General features: G+C 40.0%; 1 protein-coding gene across 1 annotated transcript in view; it reads right to left on the bottom strand.

Moving 5' to 3' along the window:
- Positions 1-4,607: 4,607 nt before the first annotated feature.
- The window catches only part of LOC124803297 (actin cytoskeleton-regulatory complex protein PAN1-like), a 290,298-nt gene continuing 274,330 nt past the window's right edge, over positions 4,608-20,575 (bottom strand). The window contains exon 3 of the mRNA XM_047264479.1: positions 4,608-5,397. Within this exon, the coding sequence (XP_047120435.1) occupies positions 5,152-5,397 (246 nt within the window). The 3' untranslated portion in view covers positions 4,608-5,151. The remainder of the gene's footprint in view (positions 5,398-20,575) is intronic.

Below are 20,575 nucleotides of genomic sequence, written 5' to 3'. Positions count from 1 at the left end.
TCCAAAATCTATTCCTTATTTGTAGATATTCAATTCTTATGTCAGGCAGTCATATCTGCATCTCTCTTACCATCAGTCAACTAAAAGCTACACAACAGAGGCCAAAATATTTGTTGTACATGTAAAAGTGAATCTGAAGATAACAGTGTATTTTGTACGACAGCAGTGGGTGTCAAGACCAGAAAAAGTGTGCAACCAATTGCAGCTTTCTATCAATAAAAAATGGAAGACAATGATTTGTGTATTGATGTGTCAGTATGAGAACTACCAAGAGTAATGACAAGAACTACTGGTACAAATTGTGTAAAAAATGCTACACACAAATTCTACTTGTACTCTGAGAATGGTCACAATATTATGAATGCTGGGACTTGATTGTTAGGCAATAAAAATTAAAATTTATGGTGTACACAAGAAAACTGCAAATAAAATACATACTGCTTTTATTCTCACTCATCAGTTTGTCTCTGCCAAATTGAAATCAACTTCAGATCAATCATTAATTTTCTATGCTAGTGTTTTGGCATGTGGAGCAAGAATTTTATACAAACAAGAAGCAACTTCAGCATATGAAATGTGCAGAACATACTACAGGCAACAAAAGTTGACTGTATTGGAAACCACCCAATCTGACGTAAAAATTTATAGAGCAGTTTATGTATATTCTCACTTATGATAGTTTTCAATATGACACAAACTTCTGCATCATAATCACAAAAAATTTCAACAATTATATCATAACGTAACTGGTAAAAACCTGTTTTAATGGCTATGTAAGTTTCTACTAGTGTTTACACTGTTTTCACTATATTACTCCAATCTTCCACTACTACAATTCTCATTTTAATATTTATCATTCACAAAAGCAGCAAACTGTCCACGCACCATACTTTCAATTGTTTCAGCGATAGTTACTTCATGTGTAGCTGACAACATTTCTCCATGTAAACGGATGGAACTTTCTGCACTCATTTTCAAAAAAATTAGCTACATACTGGAAACACCTGTTTTCCACAACTATAAAACCAAGAATTATAAATTAGTTGCTAAATTAGTTACACATCGTATTACCAATTTTTTACACCTTGATCTGATATCATCCTCTAATTATCATTTCACATGCCAGTAACCTTTTTTACCTCCTTTTTTTAAAAAAAATATTACACATGCATATATGCACCAATGTTTGAATACTTCTAGAAATGATATAATGCTTTCTGTAACACATAAATTCTACTAATCAAGCTAAAATTTTAAATGTAAACAATTAACTGCCATTCTACAGCAAAAATGCAGTTCTTTTGCATTATGCACATTATAATCATCATTATTATTCAAGACCAGTTACAGGAGCACTGATTTATTTTTGTCATTGCTTTCTGGCCATTTATCTCTTCCCAATATACTAATGGTTTTGACCAATTGTAGCAATGACAAGTTTGCACAAGGACGTTACCACTGAAATACCAGCAGAAAACATGCATATGAACAGTTAAAAATGAGCTGAATACCAAAATCACATCAAGTGATGCAAAAATGGCATATAAAAATTTATAGACTATTCAGGACGATCCAAGATAGTACTCACAAGAAATTTGAAGGGGAAACCACCATTGCAATGATCTCTCTCAATGTATTGAAAATTAGTAATGTTATTGTGATGTCTGAGTAGTGGTTATTTGCAGATTACAGCAGAGTGTTACTCTCCACTGCTTATATTACAATAACTGTATGGCCTACCAATCATAACTATACGTTTATTAATTGTATTTTCCATTCTTAATAAACAAATACCCTTTGTTGTCTTTACAATATATTGTTGCTAAAAATCATCAGTCTTATTAGTAACACCAGTAGCAATCAACAATAAGATGGTACCTTGTTTGCGGAAGATAACTGATTCAACATTGCAACAGGATTTTCGACAGCATGCAGTATAGGCATTAACATCAATATGCACCACGTTTTATTACTGTTGCTACGTTATGCGAGGTAAGTGATGACCGCGTTTAATCAGAAACAAACAGTCTTACATTTTTTACTGTTTTATGTGACAATTGTAGGACTATCAGTGCAGTTGCATGGGTTTTTTTTTTTTCCTTTTTGATTTCGAAAAGTGTCACGAAACATTCCCATATTTAAGTGTAATAGCTCACTAAAAAGCTGCAGATATTCTCATTGGTATAAGAGCACCAAAATGGGTACTTGGATAACAATCCTATAGCAGCATAAACAGACAACAAAAGTACACTCGACTGAGCTTCTTCACTGATACCATCACATTTTTCTTCTATAAAACTGTTCTGGGTTGATATCTGTTAGGGGTCCTGCAACACTTTCTAGAAATATGTGTTATCAGTTTCATCTTTGCTTTTTATGTGTATTCTTGCTTTACTTTATTTCATATTTACTCTACTGCAAACTATAAAAGCAATTTTCGTTATCAATATGTCACCAATACACATCTATTAATGCTGTAGAAAATGGACAATGTATTAAAAATGAGTTAAAGCAGTCGGTTCCAAGAGCATTTCATTTTGCAATGCAAAGGGACTAGATGGTAGAATATAAAAAAAAAAGTAGTCACCTACTAACATAGGTTTCTTTTTTTATGGTATAAGCACAAACATTCCATAGCTATTACAACAATTGAATACACTTATTTTAAACAATCTAAAACCAATAGGAATGGTGATAAGTTTCCTTGATAACACATCATTGCTAGTTACAAATGTACTTCATTGCCATCTTAACACCATTTTGGGAAAAGTGGCCCGTGAATACTAGTCCATACTGTACCTCTTTATTTCAGTGTTTCTAAACACTTTAGACTTAGCTGTTTTTTTTTTTTTTTTTTTTTTTTTTTTTTTTTTTTTTTTTTTTTTTTTTTTTTAAAAATCCTGAACTGCTGTGTATGACTGAACTTAATAGCATATTTATCCTGAACTGCTGTGTATGACTGAACTTAATAGCATATAATCAGTGCTACTGTTAAATTAAAAATACTGCTTCTCAATCCAAACAATCTGCGGTGCTCTCAGATATCATAATAGAACACAATCTCTGCAACACATATTTTGTGTGTGTGGCTTGTCTAAAGGCAGAAGAGAGATGCAAAACAGAAGAATGAAATTAAATTATAAAAGTAAGCTGTGTATTAAAATGTTATGAAGAGTGACTCTCAAAACCAATTTATATTTATTTTTAATGTATTTACAGCACTGAACCAAAAGTCACTTAGAGAGAAATCGTTTGTTGATTTATATAGTTTTAACACATTACTAACACGACACATAAATAAAGTCTTTAACATATGACCACTGATTCCATTTTAGTTGCATAAAAGAACAGTGACAAATAGCCAAGTATATTGTCATAGTGCATATCATTACTATTTAATCAATATGCATTGAATCAGATTTATTGTATGTGCTACAGGATATTGCTGCCCTCAAACACTAGGGAAGGCAAGGCTCTTAACAAAGAGTAACAGAGATAAGAAAGAAGACAAACGAACACAAGTTAGGATACTTTCATAAAGTGACAATTACTCATTATTGGATTGACAGAAAGAGAGAGGTGTCAATCTGCCTGAACATATTCCTGTAAAATGTATCATCCCACAGAAGATCAACAAAATATTGTTCTGTACAAAATAAAAAATGCCTTTATGTGTTGCACTGATGCTCACAGGACAAGAAAAATTATTTCTATGTTCACAACCATCTGTGATATTCATTTTAGTGTATCAAACACATCGTATGTTACCAGATTTCTGAAAATCTAGGTCAATCAGTGTATGATGCACTTTTAGTCTTTGTACTCTTGTCAAGAATCTGTTTCACCAAAAATACCCCTGGTGCAGACATAAATGTCAAATGATACGTCTTGTGTTGAGGTAGCTGCTATCATGCCACATTATATGAAACATGTCTTTGCAAAACGATAACCGACTTCATCTTTGCATGCAGGACAGCTGATAGCTAACAAAATCTTAATACTATTATGAAGAGGATAATTGTTACTCACCATATAGCGGAGTTGCTGAGTCACAGACAGGCACAACAAAAAGACTGTTACACAATAAGCTTTCTGCCAGCAAGGCCTTTGTCAAACACACACACACACACACACACACACACACACACACACACACACACACACACACACACACACACACACACTTTTGACAAAGGCCTTGTTGGCTGTGGCTGAAAGCTTATTGTGTGACTATCTTTTTGTTGTGCCTACCAGCGATTCAGCATCTCCACCATATGGTGAGGTGCTACTATCCTCTTCATAACATTCCATCCTCAATTTTTCTAAGAAGAGCAGGTTGTTATAGACTATCTGATATGATAAGGAGTAAAACAGTCAGACATGAACTATGAGTTAAAAGCATAAATGAACAGATCATTAACTACAGAAATAAATGGAGAGATTATGACATGAGAATGGAAAACAGGATGCTTAAGATAATAATGAATTGTTGACCAATAAGGAAAACACCAATAGATAGACCAAGAAAAAGGTGGAGAATCAAATAGTGGCTAACCACAGACAACAGAGGCACCAAACAACAGGACGTAACAGGCAAATACCTACTATTTCAACAATTTAAGTTTTATTTCTCCTTACATGATCAAACAGACTTCACTCTGCATCACAAACCTTAAGTAACAAAGTCTAATACTATTCAATCAGAAAATAACTGGATACCTGCAATTAAAATAATATTAAGTGCAATTACCACCATCAAACAACAAACCACAATTATCTGCAGTCTCCCAAATCATGAGGTTTAAGATCTATATGTAAACAAAATTTTCAGCTTTCCTGCAATGCAGGGGATTAACAAAACACATTTCCTCCCACATAACCACATCTAAATGCAAAGCAATGCATTGTATTAGAACAGCTCTTATCTTAACATTATGTGTGAGATATCATTCTTAGTACACAACATCAGTCAATTCCGTTGGCACCATCAAACCGTATGCCGTCGACACAAGAAGGGAAACTGATTGCAGCAGTACATCCGTCAACATCCTACCCCAAAAGACAGTCATTTACCTTGCAGGAAATATGTTTTGCAATTTCACTAGTACTCAACAGTTTTGCAGCACACAAACAGGCCACAGCACGTGCAAGTCACACATCACCATACTCAACACTGGAACCAGAGGAGCTTGAGGAGAGACGGTACTGTTCAGGTACAGCAGAAAGTGGAGGGTACCGCACTGCTGGCAGTGGTGAGTAGAATTCTTCATCGGCTGAGCTGGGAGAGGGTGGTGATCGCTCATCTTGTTCTTGCAGCAACTGCCGGAACTCCTGGATGCTCTCATTAAGTGACCACAGTTGAGAGAGCAGAGAGAGATCGAGCTGCCTTAGCCCAAACTGCAACAAAGAAAAAGGAGCACTTCCTTAAAAACAAAATTACAGAAAACTCGTGGATCAAAAGTAAGTGCAATTCATATAAGTGACATACAAGTTCTCAATTATTCGGGCACAAATTATCCATTCAAGAATGAGATTTTCACTCTGCAGTAGTGTGTGTAGAAGTAATCTGTTGTAACCGAAGCGAATATTTTCATTTAGAATACACTATTATGCACATAACCTGTGTTTTATTACTGAAAGATAACGCTGTCTTAAGTCCAGCAGCCATGAAACAGCTTCCATTGTTTCCCATTTACCTTTAGTTTAAATGCTGAGACTCTACCCTTTTAACATGTCAGCAGCCAGTTTCCTGTCTACATGTTTGCTTAGGCTTTTCCCTCAGATGTAAACACTGAAGGTTTCCATCTCATTTAAAACCAAGACTCTGAAAAGCATTGCTGTGTTATTTGATGCAGGACAAAATTTGCTTGACTATACCAGTGTTTCAACTATCCAGAAAATGAGAATGAGAACAGTAGTCCAGAAAAAAATGAATAAAAATAGAAACAGTAAAACTGGATCATTATATCCTGGAAGTGAACTGAAAGCAAGTGATATGAAATATACTGTCTGTTTTAAGTGTATTTTAGTAAATAAATTTTCCTTAGCGAGTAATATGTAAGTAGTGCAGAGGACTTCTAAATGCAAAATGTGACATACAGCATTTGCAGAAAATATCTGTTTCCTCTAAAAACACTTGTATTTTGTATTATCCATGTTTTCTCATTGTCCATAAAGGCTCAAGTCTATAGTAATGTAGATAATGGGGAGCTTACTTTAAGTATGCTCAACAAAAATTTGATGGATCATTGCCAGAAAAGAAACTGGGGTGACTTAGAAAAGAGAATAAACACTGACAGACTAAAAATGTGAATACCATAGAGACAGTGAGTGAGATCTTTGCCTTTCGGGAGTTTTGAAAATAAAGTGAGGAGTAGTATCATAAATACTAACAAAGAGATAGAGGAGCTGGCCAGTACTTACCTCAGCTCAGTACAGCCAATAGATAACACAAAACAGAACAGAAAATTTACATTCCTAGCTTTCGGAGGGGAAAAAAGGGAGGAAGGGAAAGTGGATTCAGTTACTCACAACCCAGGTTATGAAGCAGAAGAGAAAGGTAAACAGGGAGGGTAGCAAGGATGGAGGCATGGTTGTCATGGACAAAGTTCCGAAAGCTAGGAATGTAAATTTTCTGTTCTGTTTTGTGTTATCTATCGGCTGTACTGAGCTGAGGTAAGTACTGGCCAGCCCCTCTATCTCTTTGTTAGTATTTGTTTCACATCTTTATATGAGATTTTCAAGTAGTATCATAACACAGATTTCTCATTTGGACTGTGAACCATAAGGTGTGCTTGAGTATCTCAATTGAAACACACTTGCCAGTATAAAGAATATATTTGTTTCTATCATCATCTGGCACACAGATTTCAACAGTGAGAACTGTCCTCTGAAAATGTGTTCCACTCTACTCAGCCATCAGTTTTGTGCACTTAACCATGTATTCTGCGTCAGTTTTGTGAAAGAAGGAAGGTTAGTCTGTGAAAACTAGTTAACATAGAAATAATTCCAGCATTTGCCTGAAAGGATTTAGGAAAACCACATCAAACTTACACGGGGATGGTTTGACAAGGATAAAACAGATTGGACAAACCTCTGATATGATACGTTTGGTTAAGCATGGAGATCCAAAGTTTTGTTCCCTACTAGTGGTTTAATTCCCACTTGTTCACACACGAGAGATGCTTATGGCAGCACCACGTGAATAATCATGACTCTTATTATTTCTATGCTACTTGCTCCCAGCTGTCAGGTACAACACTGATCTACATCAGAAATGCTTAAATCATGAGTTTTCAACATTTTCAGGCATGTGGTCAACCAGTGATGATAGCAAAACTGAGTATGTTTGATCACTATTGGGACTGTGAACCTATATTAGTGTGGTACAGCAACCATATATGGAGTTAAGAAACAGAGGACTGGTGTAGAACTAGCTTCTTCCATTATGAAATAAATTATCTGCAAGAAGGAATAAAAAAACAATATTGTATACTACTTCAGACAAATAATGGGACAATTCCTACTGGTAGGCCATTGTAGACTACCTTTCTCTTCATTGTCAAATGAAACCTGCAATTATGTAAATACCTGTATATACAAATTACGTTTTCTTTGTGCTAAAACTGCAACATTATACATGTATTTTTAAAAAGTGATCTACAGACTAATATAATTACTACAATTACTACTGCAATTATAGACAGAGGTAGTGAGCCCATAGTGGTTCGACACTAGTTGCTGGAGGACCATAAACAACAAGTTGATTCATGTGAATGTGCAGCTAAGGGAAACGGGGTACAAGTGTTCTTCAAGGAAGACATGCCTTTCCCTTGCCATGTGCCTTGACGTTGTCCTTCTGAAATATTGTATGTGTAATTACATGAAGGAGGGACAATACCTCAGCCTCCAGCAGCTGCTGTTCAGATTTTTCTCAATATGTAGTATTTGATACTGCATGTTGCACCTAATAGTGCCTTAAACAATCACATATGGTGTACGTCCATTATACTGTTAAACAATACACTCTCCCAATTTGGAATTATCACTTTAGCATCCAAAATGTACAACAATAATGAAAATTCCTGGATGGGGTAATACATAAAATAATGGAAAGGCAACCACTCATCGACAGTGGATCGAAGCTTGGAGCACAATAACGCACAACAGGAAACAGCACTCACACTAGCCTTCGAGCACTACCTCTTTTTCTAGTAATACTGCACATCAGACACCCAAAACATTCCTGGGCCACAACAAGACTCCACAGCCACTGGAGTGTGCGTTTGGATGGTTGTGTGTGTGAATTTATTGCCAGAAAAAGAGTTAGTGCTCGAAAGATAGTGTGAATGCTGTTTTATATTATGTTTTACTGTGCTCCACGCACCAATCTGCTATAAGTGAATGGTTGCTTTTCCATTATTTTATATTCATTAGCATATAACGTACTTGCAGCGGCAGCCCTTGCTGTATGAAATATCTGTATCTGCTATATCTGTAATACCCAGCCAGATCTTGACAAAATAACAACCTGGTGCAGAGGCAGGAAACTTGCTCTTAATGTAGAATAACAAAAGCTGTGCACTTCATGAAATGTAAGAACACGTGGTACCTTTAGAGTACTGGATGAATGAGCCAGAGCTAGAATCATTCATGTCAAACAAACATTTGAGTAACAGTGTTTAAGTCGAGCAATTATACAGGATATCCTACAAAGAATGGCCAATATTCAGGGGTATGACAGGAATGATCTTTCAGAGAAAAATATACTAGTAAACCTAGGTTCTACAATGCATACCTTAAGAGCTATGAGCGTTTGTTAAGTAAAAGAGATGTGTTTCACAGTAGTGAAGATGAACAAGTACTCATAGCTCATAAGGTATGCTTTTTACAGCCCATGTTTATTAGACTTTTTTTGTTCGAATGATTATTTCTGTCATATTCCTGAATATTGACCATTTCTCCTGGGACACACTGTTTAGAGACTGTTGTATGTAAAACAAATGGTGTTATATAATTCATTGATAAACCACTGGGAAATCATATTTTCTAGCGAAGAGATCATTCTCGAATACTGTTCTAGTGACTGGGACTCTTATCAGGTTGGACCAATGGGGCCATCACTCAATGAAAGACACCTAACATCTCGTGAAAACTTTCATAGAAAACTTTGAGTATCAGCTTTCACAGTCAGAAATATGAATATTCTTCAGCCTCTTATCATCCTATCCACTCTTTTAGTCAAGCTCAAGCTGTATCATAAAACTCTTTTCTCCCCAACGGAACTCAGTATGTCTTCATTAATTTGCAATCCACCCGTCTAAGCTTCGCTGGACGCTGTGGCCGAGCGGTTCTAGGCACTTCAGCTCGGAACTGCACTGCTGCTACGGTTGCAGCTTCGAATCCTGCCTCAGGCATGGATTTGTGTGACGTCCTTAGGTTATTTAGGTTTAAGTAGTTCTAAGTCTAGGGGACTGATGACCTCAGATGTTAAGTCCTATAGTGCTTAGAGCCATTTGAACCATTTTTTTGTCTAATCTTCAGAATTCTTCTGTAGCACCACATTTCACAAGCATGTATTCTCTCCTTGTCTGTACTGTTTATAGTCAATGTTTCACATCCATACAAACCTAAGTACCAAACAAGTACATTCAGAAACGATTTTCTAACACTTAAACTTGCATTCGCCATGATGTAGGTATATAACAAATTTCTATATATTCAGTTATGTACGGTATTAGGAATGTTTGCTAATTACTATTGTAGTCTGTAATGCATCGTCATCCTCATCTACAATTATGTTATCCTCAAATTGCAAAACATGCCTACTACTTTCAGTGTCTTATTTCAGAATCTAATACCCTCAGTATTGCTTGATGTAATTCGGCTACAATCCGTCACCCTTCCTCCACTTTTATATACGTTCTTCTTATAAAAACCTTTCAGAACACTGTCTATTCTGTTCATCTGATTATCCAAGCTCTTTGCCATGTTCATCAGCAAATGTTGAAGGTTTTATTTTCTCGTCATGAACTTTACTTCCCTCTCAAATTTCTCCTTACCTTCACTGCTTGATCATTGTATGGTGTAAATCATTACCTGTCCTTATTAGGCATTCTTGTGGCACTTCCTTGTGGTACTCCAGACGCAGTCTGTATGCGAGATGAGAAGTCTTTACATACGTTGGTCACTCCCACTGTAATAATTACTTTCAGGACAAAACAAAAGCCCATGTGCTGCAAATATTCATGGATATATTGGTTCAAATGGCTCTGAGCACTATGGGACTTAACTTCTGAGGTCATCAGTCCCCTAGAACTTAGAGCTACTCACACCTAACTAACCTAAGGACATCACACACACCCATGCCCGAGGGAGGATTCGAACCTGCGACCATAGCAGTCGCGCGGTTCCAGACTGTAGCGCTTAGAACCACTCCGCCACCCCCGCTGGCCATGGATATATCTGCAGAGATCTGTAACAATAATTATTTTGTGGTTGAATGTTACAATATAACGGCAATGTTACTATTTTCTTTTGTTTGCGTTATATGTGTTCAGCAGTGATAATTATTATCGTTTTATGTCAGTATCATTACCCATTTGGGACAGTACACCATTATGTGGGCTACAATGCGTACTTTCCTGGAGAGGACAGAGGCGTTGCTGTTATCTGCAAAGGCTGAAGATAGCAAGGTGGCAATTTTCCAAATAGTTATTTCGTACCAGCAGCTGTCATTCTCAGATATTCCTGTTTTGTTCACATACTTGTAAATACCGAAAGCTGACACTAAGCTGAAGGCTCTTCTAGGATACTCCCTCTATAGGAATCTTCGCTCCACGTTCTGGCTCATGTTGGTGTATCATATACGAGATTAAGTGGCAGTCAAATGAAAACGAGTGATGGGAAAAAATGGCTACACTGTTTATTATTTCAAAAGTAATCGCAGTAACTGTTAATATGTTTATCCCACTGTGAGACAGGACGGTTGATCTCAAACTCTGTCTGAACAGGCCTCGGAAGGTCCAACGCTAACGTCCGGCCGACCGCCGTGTCGCCTTCAGCCGATAGGTGTCACTCGATGCGGAGATGGAGTGGCATGTGGTCGGCACGACACCGGACGGCCATTCATCCATGCAAGTGCTAACCACGCCAGACAGTGCTTAACATCGGTGATCTGATGGGAATCGGTGTTACCACCGCAGCATGGCACTCGGTGTTCGACACGGCCAGTGCCTTCGTGAAAAATGTTTGCAGTCGCGACTTAAGCATGTTGTATCCAGGAGTGCAGTTCTTCGTCTGAAGCCAGTTGATAGCCACGAATGTCTTTCTTCGGGCTCCAAAAACACAGAAATCGTACGGGGAGAGATCGGGACTGTATGAGAATGTGTGAGGGCGTCAAAGCGAAACTTCTACAACCTAGCCGAAACGACCATGGAACCAATATGTGGGCGTGCATTATCCTGCAACAAACAGGTGCCATCCGTCACTATTCCTGGCCGTTTGGACTTCATGCCGCGCTTCAATCTTTGCCGCTGTTTGATATTAAAACGCCGTGTGACAGGGAGTCAATGAGTAGCGGGCCCTTGCAGTCACAGAAAAAGGTCATCACCACTTTTCCGGATCTGGTGTGCACGGCTCTGACTGTTTTAAGTGGCGTGAATCCATGTGGCCCTGACGCGACCTGGTGTGTATGGCTTTGGATATTTAAGGTGGGGATGAATCCATGTGGCTCTGAGCTTACTCTACGGCTCAAAAAGATGATACCGTGTTTCATCTGCCGCAACAATACGCGACAGGAAACGATACTCTTCATGGTAAAAACGTTCCATGTGCTGTAATGCCGTCAATATTCTGTTCGACTTATGCTCCTTCGTCAGGCTGTGGGGAACCAGTTGCGCACAAATTTTCCGGAACCTCAGATGCTGTGTCATGATGGCGTGAGCGTTGCCACGACTGATGCTTAACATGAGCCGAATGTCTTCCTCTGTCTGATGTCGCTAATTTCTGATGGCAGCATCCATTGCAGTAATGACAGAAGGGGTAATGACACCATGAGCCTGTCCTAGTCGACTGCTGTTTTTCAGTGGCACCCCACCTTCTCAAAATCATTTATTCCACGCAAATACACGCGCGCGTAACAGTCTGTATTCGTCATACACAGCAGACATATGGGAACTTATTTCGCTTCCTGACACTTCTTCCGCACTAGACCTCACTGTTCAACTTTCTCCCCCTCCACAGTGAAGTCGGACGCACACAACTAGCTGACTCAATGTCGCGCACATCTAACAGACCAACAATAGCACAGCAGTGACCGTTCGCTCCGGTCCTTCCTGTTTCCCAGTAGAGGGCATATCTATACACATATCTACCTGCATTACGAACATCCGCGTTATGCTCGTTACACAGGTTACACCAGGGGGAACGGTCACAATATACAGGTACATCGCAGGATGATCGTTCGAAGCAAAAAAGTCTAGTAAAAATGAGCTCTAAAATGCACACCTTAAGAGTGATGAGCACTTGTTCATCTTCGCTACTGTGAAAGAGATCTCTTCTACTGAACAACCGCTCATAGCTCTCAAGGTATGCATTGTAGAGCCCATGTATACTTCACTTTTTTTCTTGTTTTGGTCTGTATTACATTCCTCCAACTTTGTGCTTGCAATTCAAGATATTTGTTTCACAGAATTGAAGATGAAGAAGTACTCATAGCTCTTAAGGATGCGTCTTAGAGGCCATGTTAATCGTCCTGTCACAAGGTAGAATATCAGGACATATGTCACAAGGCCGTGTCTTGTACAAAACTTAGTTAAAAACTGCTTTTTCCCCTTCGAAATGACACACACTAGTGTTGTTTCCTGGGCAAACGAAAACAAACAAGGTTAACTCCACTTTCTTGCTTCGAACGATCTTTCCTGTCATATACCTGAATATTGTTACCTTTCCTCCTCGGCCACCCTGAACAGTCTGTCTCGTTTTTATTTGACTGTCCCTTATGCATAATGTACGGTACAAAATCAGCAAATCACTCACGACTTCTCTGAAATTTAATTACAAAAACACATTAGAACATACACTACTTGCCATTAAAATTGTTACACCACGAAGATGACGTGCTACAGACGCGAAATTTAACCGGCAGGAAGAAGATGTAGTGATATGCAAATGATTAGCTTTTCAGAGCATTCACACAAAGTTGGCGCCGGTGGCGACACCTACAACGTGCTGACATGAGGAATGTATCTAACCGATTTCTCATACACAAACAGCAGTTGACCGGCGTTGCCTGGTGAAACGTCGTTGTGATGCCTCATGTAAGGAGGAGAAATGCGTACCATCACGTATCCGACTTTGATAAAGGTAGGATTGTAGCCTATCGTGATTGCGGTTTACCGTATAGCGACATTGCTGCTCGCGTTGGTCGAGATCCAATGACTGTTAGCAGAATATGGAATCGGTGGGTTCAGGAGGGTAATACGGAAAGCCGTGCTGGATCGCAGCGGTCTCGTATCACTAGCAGTCGAGATGACAGGCATCTTATCCGCATGGCTGTAACGGATCGTGCAGCCACGTCTCGATCCCTGAGTCAAAAGATGTGGACGTTTGCAAGACAAGAACCATCTGCACGAACACTTCGACGACGTTTGCAGCAGCATGGACTATGAGCTCGGAGCACATGGCTGCGGTTACCCTTGACGCTGCATCACAGATGGAGTGCCTGCGATGGTGTACTCAACGACGCACCTGATGCACGAATGGCAAAACGTCATGTTTTCGGATGAATCCAGGTTCTGTTTACAGCATCATGATGGTCGCATCCGTGTTTGGAGACATCGCGGTGAACACATATTGGAAGCGTGTAATTCGTCATCGCCATACTGGCGTATCACCCGGCGTGATGGTATGGGGTGCTATTGGTTACACGTCTCGGTCACCTCTTGTTCGCACTGACGGCACTTCGAACAGTTGACGTTACATTTCAGATGTGTTACGACCCGTGGCTCTACCATTCATTCGATCCCTGCGAAACCCTACATTTCAGCAGGATAATGCGTGACTGCATGTTGCAGGTCCTGTACGGACCTTTCTGGATACAGAAAATGTTCGACTGCTGCCCTGGCCAGCACATTCTCCAGATCTCTCACCAATTGAAAACGTCTGGTGAATGGTGGCCGAGCAACTGGCTCGTCACAATACGCCAGTCACTACTCTTGATGAACTGTGGTATCGTGTTGAAGCTGCATGGGCAGCTGTACCTGTACACGCCATCCAAGCTCTGTTTGACTCAATGCCCAGGCGTATCAAGGCCGTTATTAGGGCCAGAAGTGGTTGTTCTGGGTACTGATTTCTCAGGATCTATGCATCCAAATTGCGTGAAAATGGAATCGCATGTCAGTTCTAGTATAATATATTTGTCCAATGAATACCCGTTTATCATCTACATTTCTTCTTGGTGTAGCAATTTTAATGGCCAGTAGTGTATGTTTATCACATTGCCAATTGTAGCAAATTAACAAGAAACTTCCTGGCACATTAAAACTGTGTGCCAGATCGGGACTCGAACACGGGACCTTTGCCATGCGCAGCGAATTCTCCACCGACTGACGTGAGATATCCAAGCACGACTAACAAGCCACTCTCACAGCTCTACTTCTGCCAGCATCTCTCTCCTGGAGACATTAGCATGATCAAATATTATGGTAAAGTAGCGTAAATTTGATAAACGAATTACATTACAAAAATTTGGCGGTGTGCAATATATGAGAACTGGTTATGACTTCATTTTGGTTCCCAATGTTGCTGAATGTTCCGCGGAAAAATTCACTAAATTTGTTTCGCTTATAACGACAGGTAACTACAACATATGGAACAGCCGGCCGGAGTGGCCGTGCGGTTCTAGGAGCTACAGTCTGGAACCGAGCGACCGCTACGGTCGCAGGTTCGAATCCTGCCTCGGGCATGGATGTGTGTGATGTCCTTACGTTAGTTAGGTTTAATTAGTTCTAAGTTCTAGGCGACTGATGACCTTAGAAGTTAAGTCGCATAGTGCTCAGGGCCATTGAAACCATTTTGAACGTATGGAACATATCAACATTATGGTTGTTGTTGTGGTCTTCAGTCCTGAGACTCGTGTGATGCAGCTCTCCATGCTACTCTATCCTTTGCAAGCTTCTTCATCTCCCCGTACCTACTGTAACCTACATCCTTCTGAATCTGCTTAGTGTATTCATCTCTTGGTTTGCCTCTACGATTTTTACCCTCCACGCTGCCCTCCAATACCAAATTGGTGATCCCTTGATGCCTCAGAACATGTCCTACCAACCGATCCCTTCTTCTTGTCAAGTTGTGCCACAAACTACTCTTCTCCCCAATTCTATTCAATACCTCCTCATTAGTTATGTGATCTACCCATCTTAATCTTCAGCATTCTTCTGTAGCACCACATTTCGAAAGCTTCTATTCTCTTCTTGTCCAAACTATTTATCGTTCATGTTTCATTTTCATACATGGCTACACTCCATACAAATACTTTCAAAAACGACTTCCTGACATTCGATGTTAACAAATTTCTCTTCTTCAGAAACGCTGTCCTTGCCATTGCCAGTCTACATTTTATATACTCTCTACTTCGACCATCATCAGTTATTTTGCTCCCCAAATAGCAAAACTCCTTTACTACTTTAAGTGTCTCATTTCCTAATCTAATTCCCTCAGCATCATCAGACTTAATTCGACGGAAAAATTCACTAAATCTGTTTCGCTTATAACGACAGGTAACTATAACATATGGAACAGCCGGCTGGAGTGGCCGTTTTGCTTTTGTTGATGTTCATCTTATATCTTCCTTTCACGAGACTGTCCATTCCGTTCAACTGCTCTTCCAAGTGCTTTGCTGTCTCTGACGAAATTACAATGTCATCGGCGAATCTCAATGTTTTTATTTCTTCTCCATGGATTTTAATACCTACTCTGAATTTTTCTTTTGTTTACTTTACTGCTTGCTCAATATACAGATTGAATAACATCTAGGAGAGGCTACAATACCTGCTTCCCTTTCGTGCCCCTCGACTCTTATAACTGCCATCTGGTTTCTGTACAAATTGGAAATAGTCTTTCGCTTCCTGTATTTTACCCCTGCGACCATCAGAATTTGAAAGAGAGTATTCCAGTCAACATTGTCTAAAGCTTTCTCTAAGTCTACAAATGCTGGGAACGTAGGGTTGCCTTTCCTTAATCTTTCTTCTAAGATAAGACGTAAGGTCAGTATTGTCTCACGTGTTCCAACATTTCTACGGAATCCAAACTGATCTAGGTCGGCAGTTTTTCCATTCGTCTGTAAAGAATTCGCGTTAGTATTTTGCAGCTGTGACTCATTAAACTGATAGTTCGGTAATTTTCACATCTGTCAACACCTGCTTTCCCTGGGGTTGGAATTATTATATTCTTCTTGAAGTCTGAGGGTATTTCGCCTGACTCATACATCTTGCTCACCAGATGGTAGAGTTTTGTCAGGACTGGCTCTCCCAAGGCCGTCAGTAGTTCTAATGGAATGTTGTCTACTCCCGGGGCCTGGTAGATGGCTATGTTGTGGTCATTCTCACAGGCCTCTAAGATGACCATTCGACACCGGGAATAACGTACTATTCTCTGCTAAGCAATTCGTCTCGCCCGACGGAGATAAAGAAAGAGAATATACACATGTTTTAACAATGGAAATGTTGACTGTAGGAATTCTGCGACGCGCGCGGCAGGTCCGTCCACAGCGCGTGGGCGTCGCATGCCGACGCAAGGCCGCTTCTCCTTCCCGTAATGGTTGAAACGGCCTTGCGGCCGAGAACACCTTGGTCCACGAATCTTTGCAGCAGCAGCAGACCACTATACAGCAGACTCCGCGACGCAACATCGGCCCGTTAGCTCCGTTCACTTCCAAGAATGAAGATGAGTTTTAACGTCCCGTCGACATCGAAGTCATCATAGACGGAGCACAAGCTCGGATAGTGTCAAGGACGGGAAAGGAAACCGGCAGTGCCCTTTCAAAGGAACCGTCCCGGCATTTGCCTGGAGCGATTTAGGGAAATCAAGGAAAATCTAAATCTGGATGGCCGAACGCGAGTTTTTAACCGTCGTCCTCACGAATGCGGGTCCAATGTGTCAACCACTGCGCCACCTCGCTCGGTCGTTCATTTCCAGTCGTTGCATACAAAATGGCAGAGGATTACACAGCGTGAAGAAAAATTCGCGCACTCGGACTTCGCAGCGCGACTCCTCACGGACAATACAAAAATGACTCTCACAAAATTCCGTCCTGCGCATACTTCCGGACGTAAATGGACGGTAAATAATGGCAGTCTGACAACAATGTAATCACATGTACGGTAACTACCTCTGACAGCATGTAGGAGCAGTGCTGTGCAGTTGGTGCAGTAGATATCGTTTTGGATTAGCAAGCACTAGGCCGTGGTTTCGATTCTGGGTCGAGGCGTAAGTGTTTTTATTTGCTAATTGTAACCTCCGTGGTACGCTGTCTGGCGTCTTAATTGTAACACAGAAATTGCAGTGGGTCTTCTATAAAATATTTGCAGTTAGGTAGGCTACTACGAATTGAGACGTAACAGTCCACTGAAACCCATTTAAAACACGTATTTTTCGATCCAGTTTGAAGTAAACAGGAATCACTGATTTAAACAAAAGGTAGTGGTTTAGGTAAACCTATACCTATAAAACTGTTACAATTATAATTGTATTGAAGTATATAGGTCCTGTAATTGGTAGGAATATTTAGGATTAACGTAATTAGGTGAAATCTGGAACAAATGACCGAGTCCAATGGTCAAAGTCATTTCTTTGAAACTGAAAATTGATTAGAAAATTAAAATGTAACTAGCGAAAATGTTGTAAGTGGCGTGTAAACATAGGCAGTTCTTTAGGTGTTCTGTCAATAATAAATAAAAGACCTATTTTGCCACATTCATTGGGAGACTTCGAAACATATAAATTGGCAGAATCATTATCCGAACCATGCATCTTTTGTATTTAATAAAAATAGTAAAAATATTGTTAATACTTCATATTTTGAGCATTTCTACCTCTTAAAATGTTATACGTTTCAAAATTCATCTATGTATTTGCTCTATAAGAGCTAGTGCAACAGCTGAAATGAGTTATTAATTTTGAGATAACAGTTTTAATTGTAATTTTATTAAAAAACTCTTTATAACGCTACCGAGGATTGTTCGGAATTGTATGTAAAAGCGGCAGCCATGTTGGCACTAAAGGTCAGTACTTTATGATCATTCGACGGAGTAAGGCGTACGTCCGTGTGTTATGAGATTTTGTGCAAGAAGCATGTAACTGCTTACGTGTGTACTTTATGTAAATTCACGCAGTAAGCATGTCAGACTTGGCAAATTGTATGGAATACGTAAGAAGACTGATCTATTATTACACCAGTGTACATAGAAAGGTTAAAAACTAGGTGATATAATAAAAAGAAGTTCTGAAACATAATGTTCGATTTAGTCATTCTTGGCATAAAACACCAAGTTACACTGGGCATATAGTAACTCAGTGACTGTTGCAGCAGCGGATCGACAAAAAGGAACGGATGAGTACACCCCACAATATTATATGAATTTTAATATTTAAATTTGCAGTATTTGGTTTGACAAATCTTTATGAGGTGTATTGAAATTGCATTTTTAGCAAATAGTAGTCGGAGTGAAAGTACCCAGCAGGCGGGAAATTTCAAAAAATTCAGAAATGGAAGAACGATCGTTTTTATTCGTCAAGTTTTAAAGAAGCCTTTTGCACGTCGTAGACGAGAATCGTTTCGTACCATTGCATCTACTAGATTCCAAACCCGTTTTCTGTGTACCCTTCCCCGATGGTCCCATCGATTAATACCAACTATTATTCTTGCTACGTTCAGGTTCATTACATTTCTTTAAGACCTTACATTACCAGTAGGGCTTGCATATAATTTCCAAACTCGTTTACCATTTGTGTGTATTATCACCTTGGAGCCACTAATTATGCCTTTCAACATGGAGTCTGATAAGCGCTTGCTGTTTAGTAGGTATCTCCGTACATTATTATTATTATTATTATTATTATTATTATTATCACCGATGAAAATGTAGAAACATCAGTACCATTGCCGTTAGGGAAACTAACTCGAAAATGTAAGGACGAATCATGCAGAACAAAACCTGTAAAAGAGATGACGCGCGTTAGGTGGAACAGTCCGCTGCTACTAATGACGTGTTTATACTGTTAGCGCTGTTCACGAAACGGGTCTACTTACCAGCGGAGTAACGCGCCCGTGACAAACTCATGCACATTCGTACTCATACCGTATTTTCTTCTCGTGTTATTTTAAAAAAAAGTATGGCAGACGCATTGCATACATAAACGATGAAACTGTAGATATGCTTCTGGGCCTTGGTGAATCTGATAACCGGGCTGGTGTTGCTGCTCGTGAATATGCTGCTAGATATCCTGGTCGACGTCATCCAGATAGAAATGTGTTTCATTTCCTGTAGCTTCGTCTTCGGGAGACAGGTTCTCTCTTTCCACCATCGCGTGACAGAGGCCGTCCCACGGACGTCATACTCCAACTACTGAGGAAGCTATTATGGGGGTCATACACCAATAACCCAAGCGAGGTACGTGTACCGGAATTAGGCAGTTGCGTATCTCGCAACGCATGGTCGTTGACATGCTGCTTGAGCATGGCTGCACCCCTGTCATTATTCTTTAACACAACACCTGCATCCTGCAGACCGCCGAATGCGGATGCAATTCTGTGAATGGTTCCAACAACAACAGGAAGCCAACGACGACTTCATAAACACTGCAATATGGTCGGATGATGCAGTGTTCACTCTTGAGGGTGTCTTCAATATGCACAATGTCCACCATTGGCGTAACGTTAACCAACACGCCACTCACGACCGTGAATATCAAGTTAACTTTGGCATCGATGTCTGGGCCGAAATATTGGGAGACAGGAGTTTGGGTCTCTACTTGTTGCCGGACTGGTTGATTGCGCGAGGATATCATGCATTCCTCTCAAACTATTTACCTGAATGAAGCACCGGAAGATGTTCCACTTCATGTTCGGTAGAAGTTATGGTTTCAACACGATGGTACACCTCTATACTTTGGAATTAACGTGCGACGATATTTAGACAGAACATTATCAGGGAAATGGCTCGAACGGGGAGGTCCAGTTGTATGGCTTCTGCGTTCATCTGCCCAAAATCCCCTAAATTTCTTCCTGTGGGGAGGTTTTAAAGAACATGTGTATTCTACTCCGCCCATATATGTGAAAGAACTGATAGCGCGTGTTCATGTTGCTCTTGTATCTGTGGATGCAGCCGGGAGCTGCATGATTCAGCGGGTCGCGCAATGTTTGGACGTGCAGGGAGAATGGGGTGGTGGAAGAGGTGGGGGGGGGGGTGGAGATTTGAACATCTGCTCTGAGGACAACGTAATCTTTTGCAAACGTCATGTGGTCATTAATATGGAAATTATTATTGTCACTGGTTGCTAATGTGTTATATATGAG

The sequence above is a fragment of the Schistocerca piceifrons genome, chromosome 6, assembly GCF_021461385.2.
Source record: "Schistocerca piceifrons isolate TAMUIC-IGC-003096 chromosome 6, iqSchPice1.1, whole genome shotgun sequence".
NCBI classification, from domain to species: Eukaryota; Metazoa; Arthropoda; class Insecta; order Orthoptera; family Acrididae; genus Schistocerca; species Schistocerca piceifrons.
This window is presented reverse-complemented; position numbering and strand designations above follow the sequence as displayed.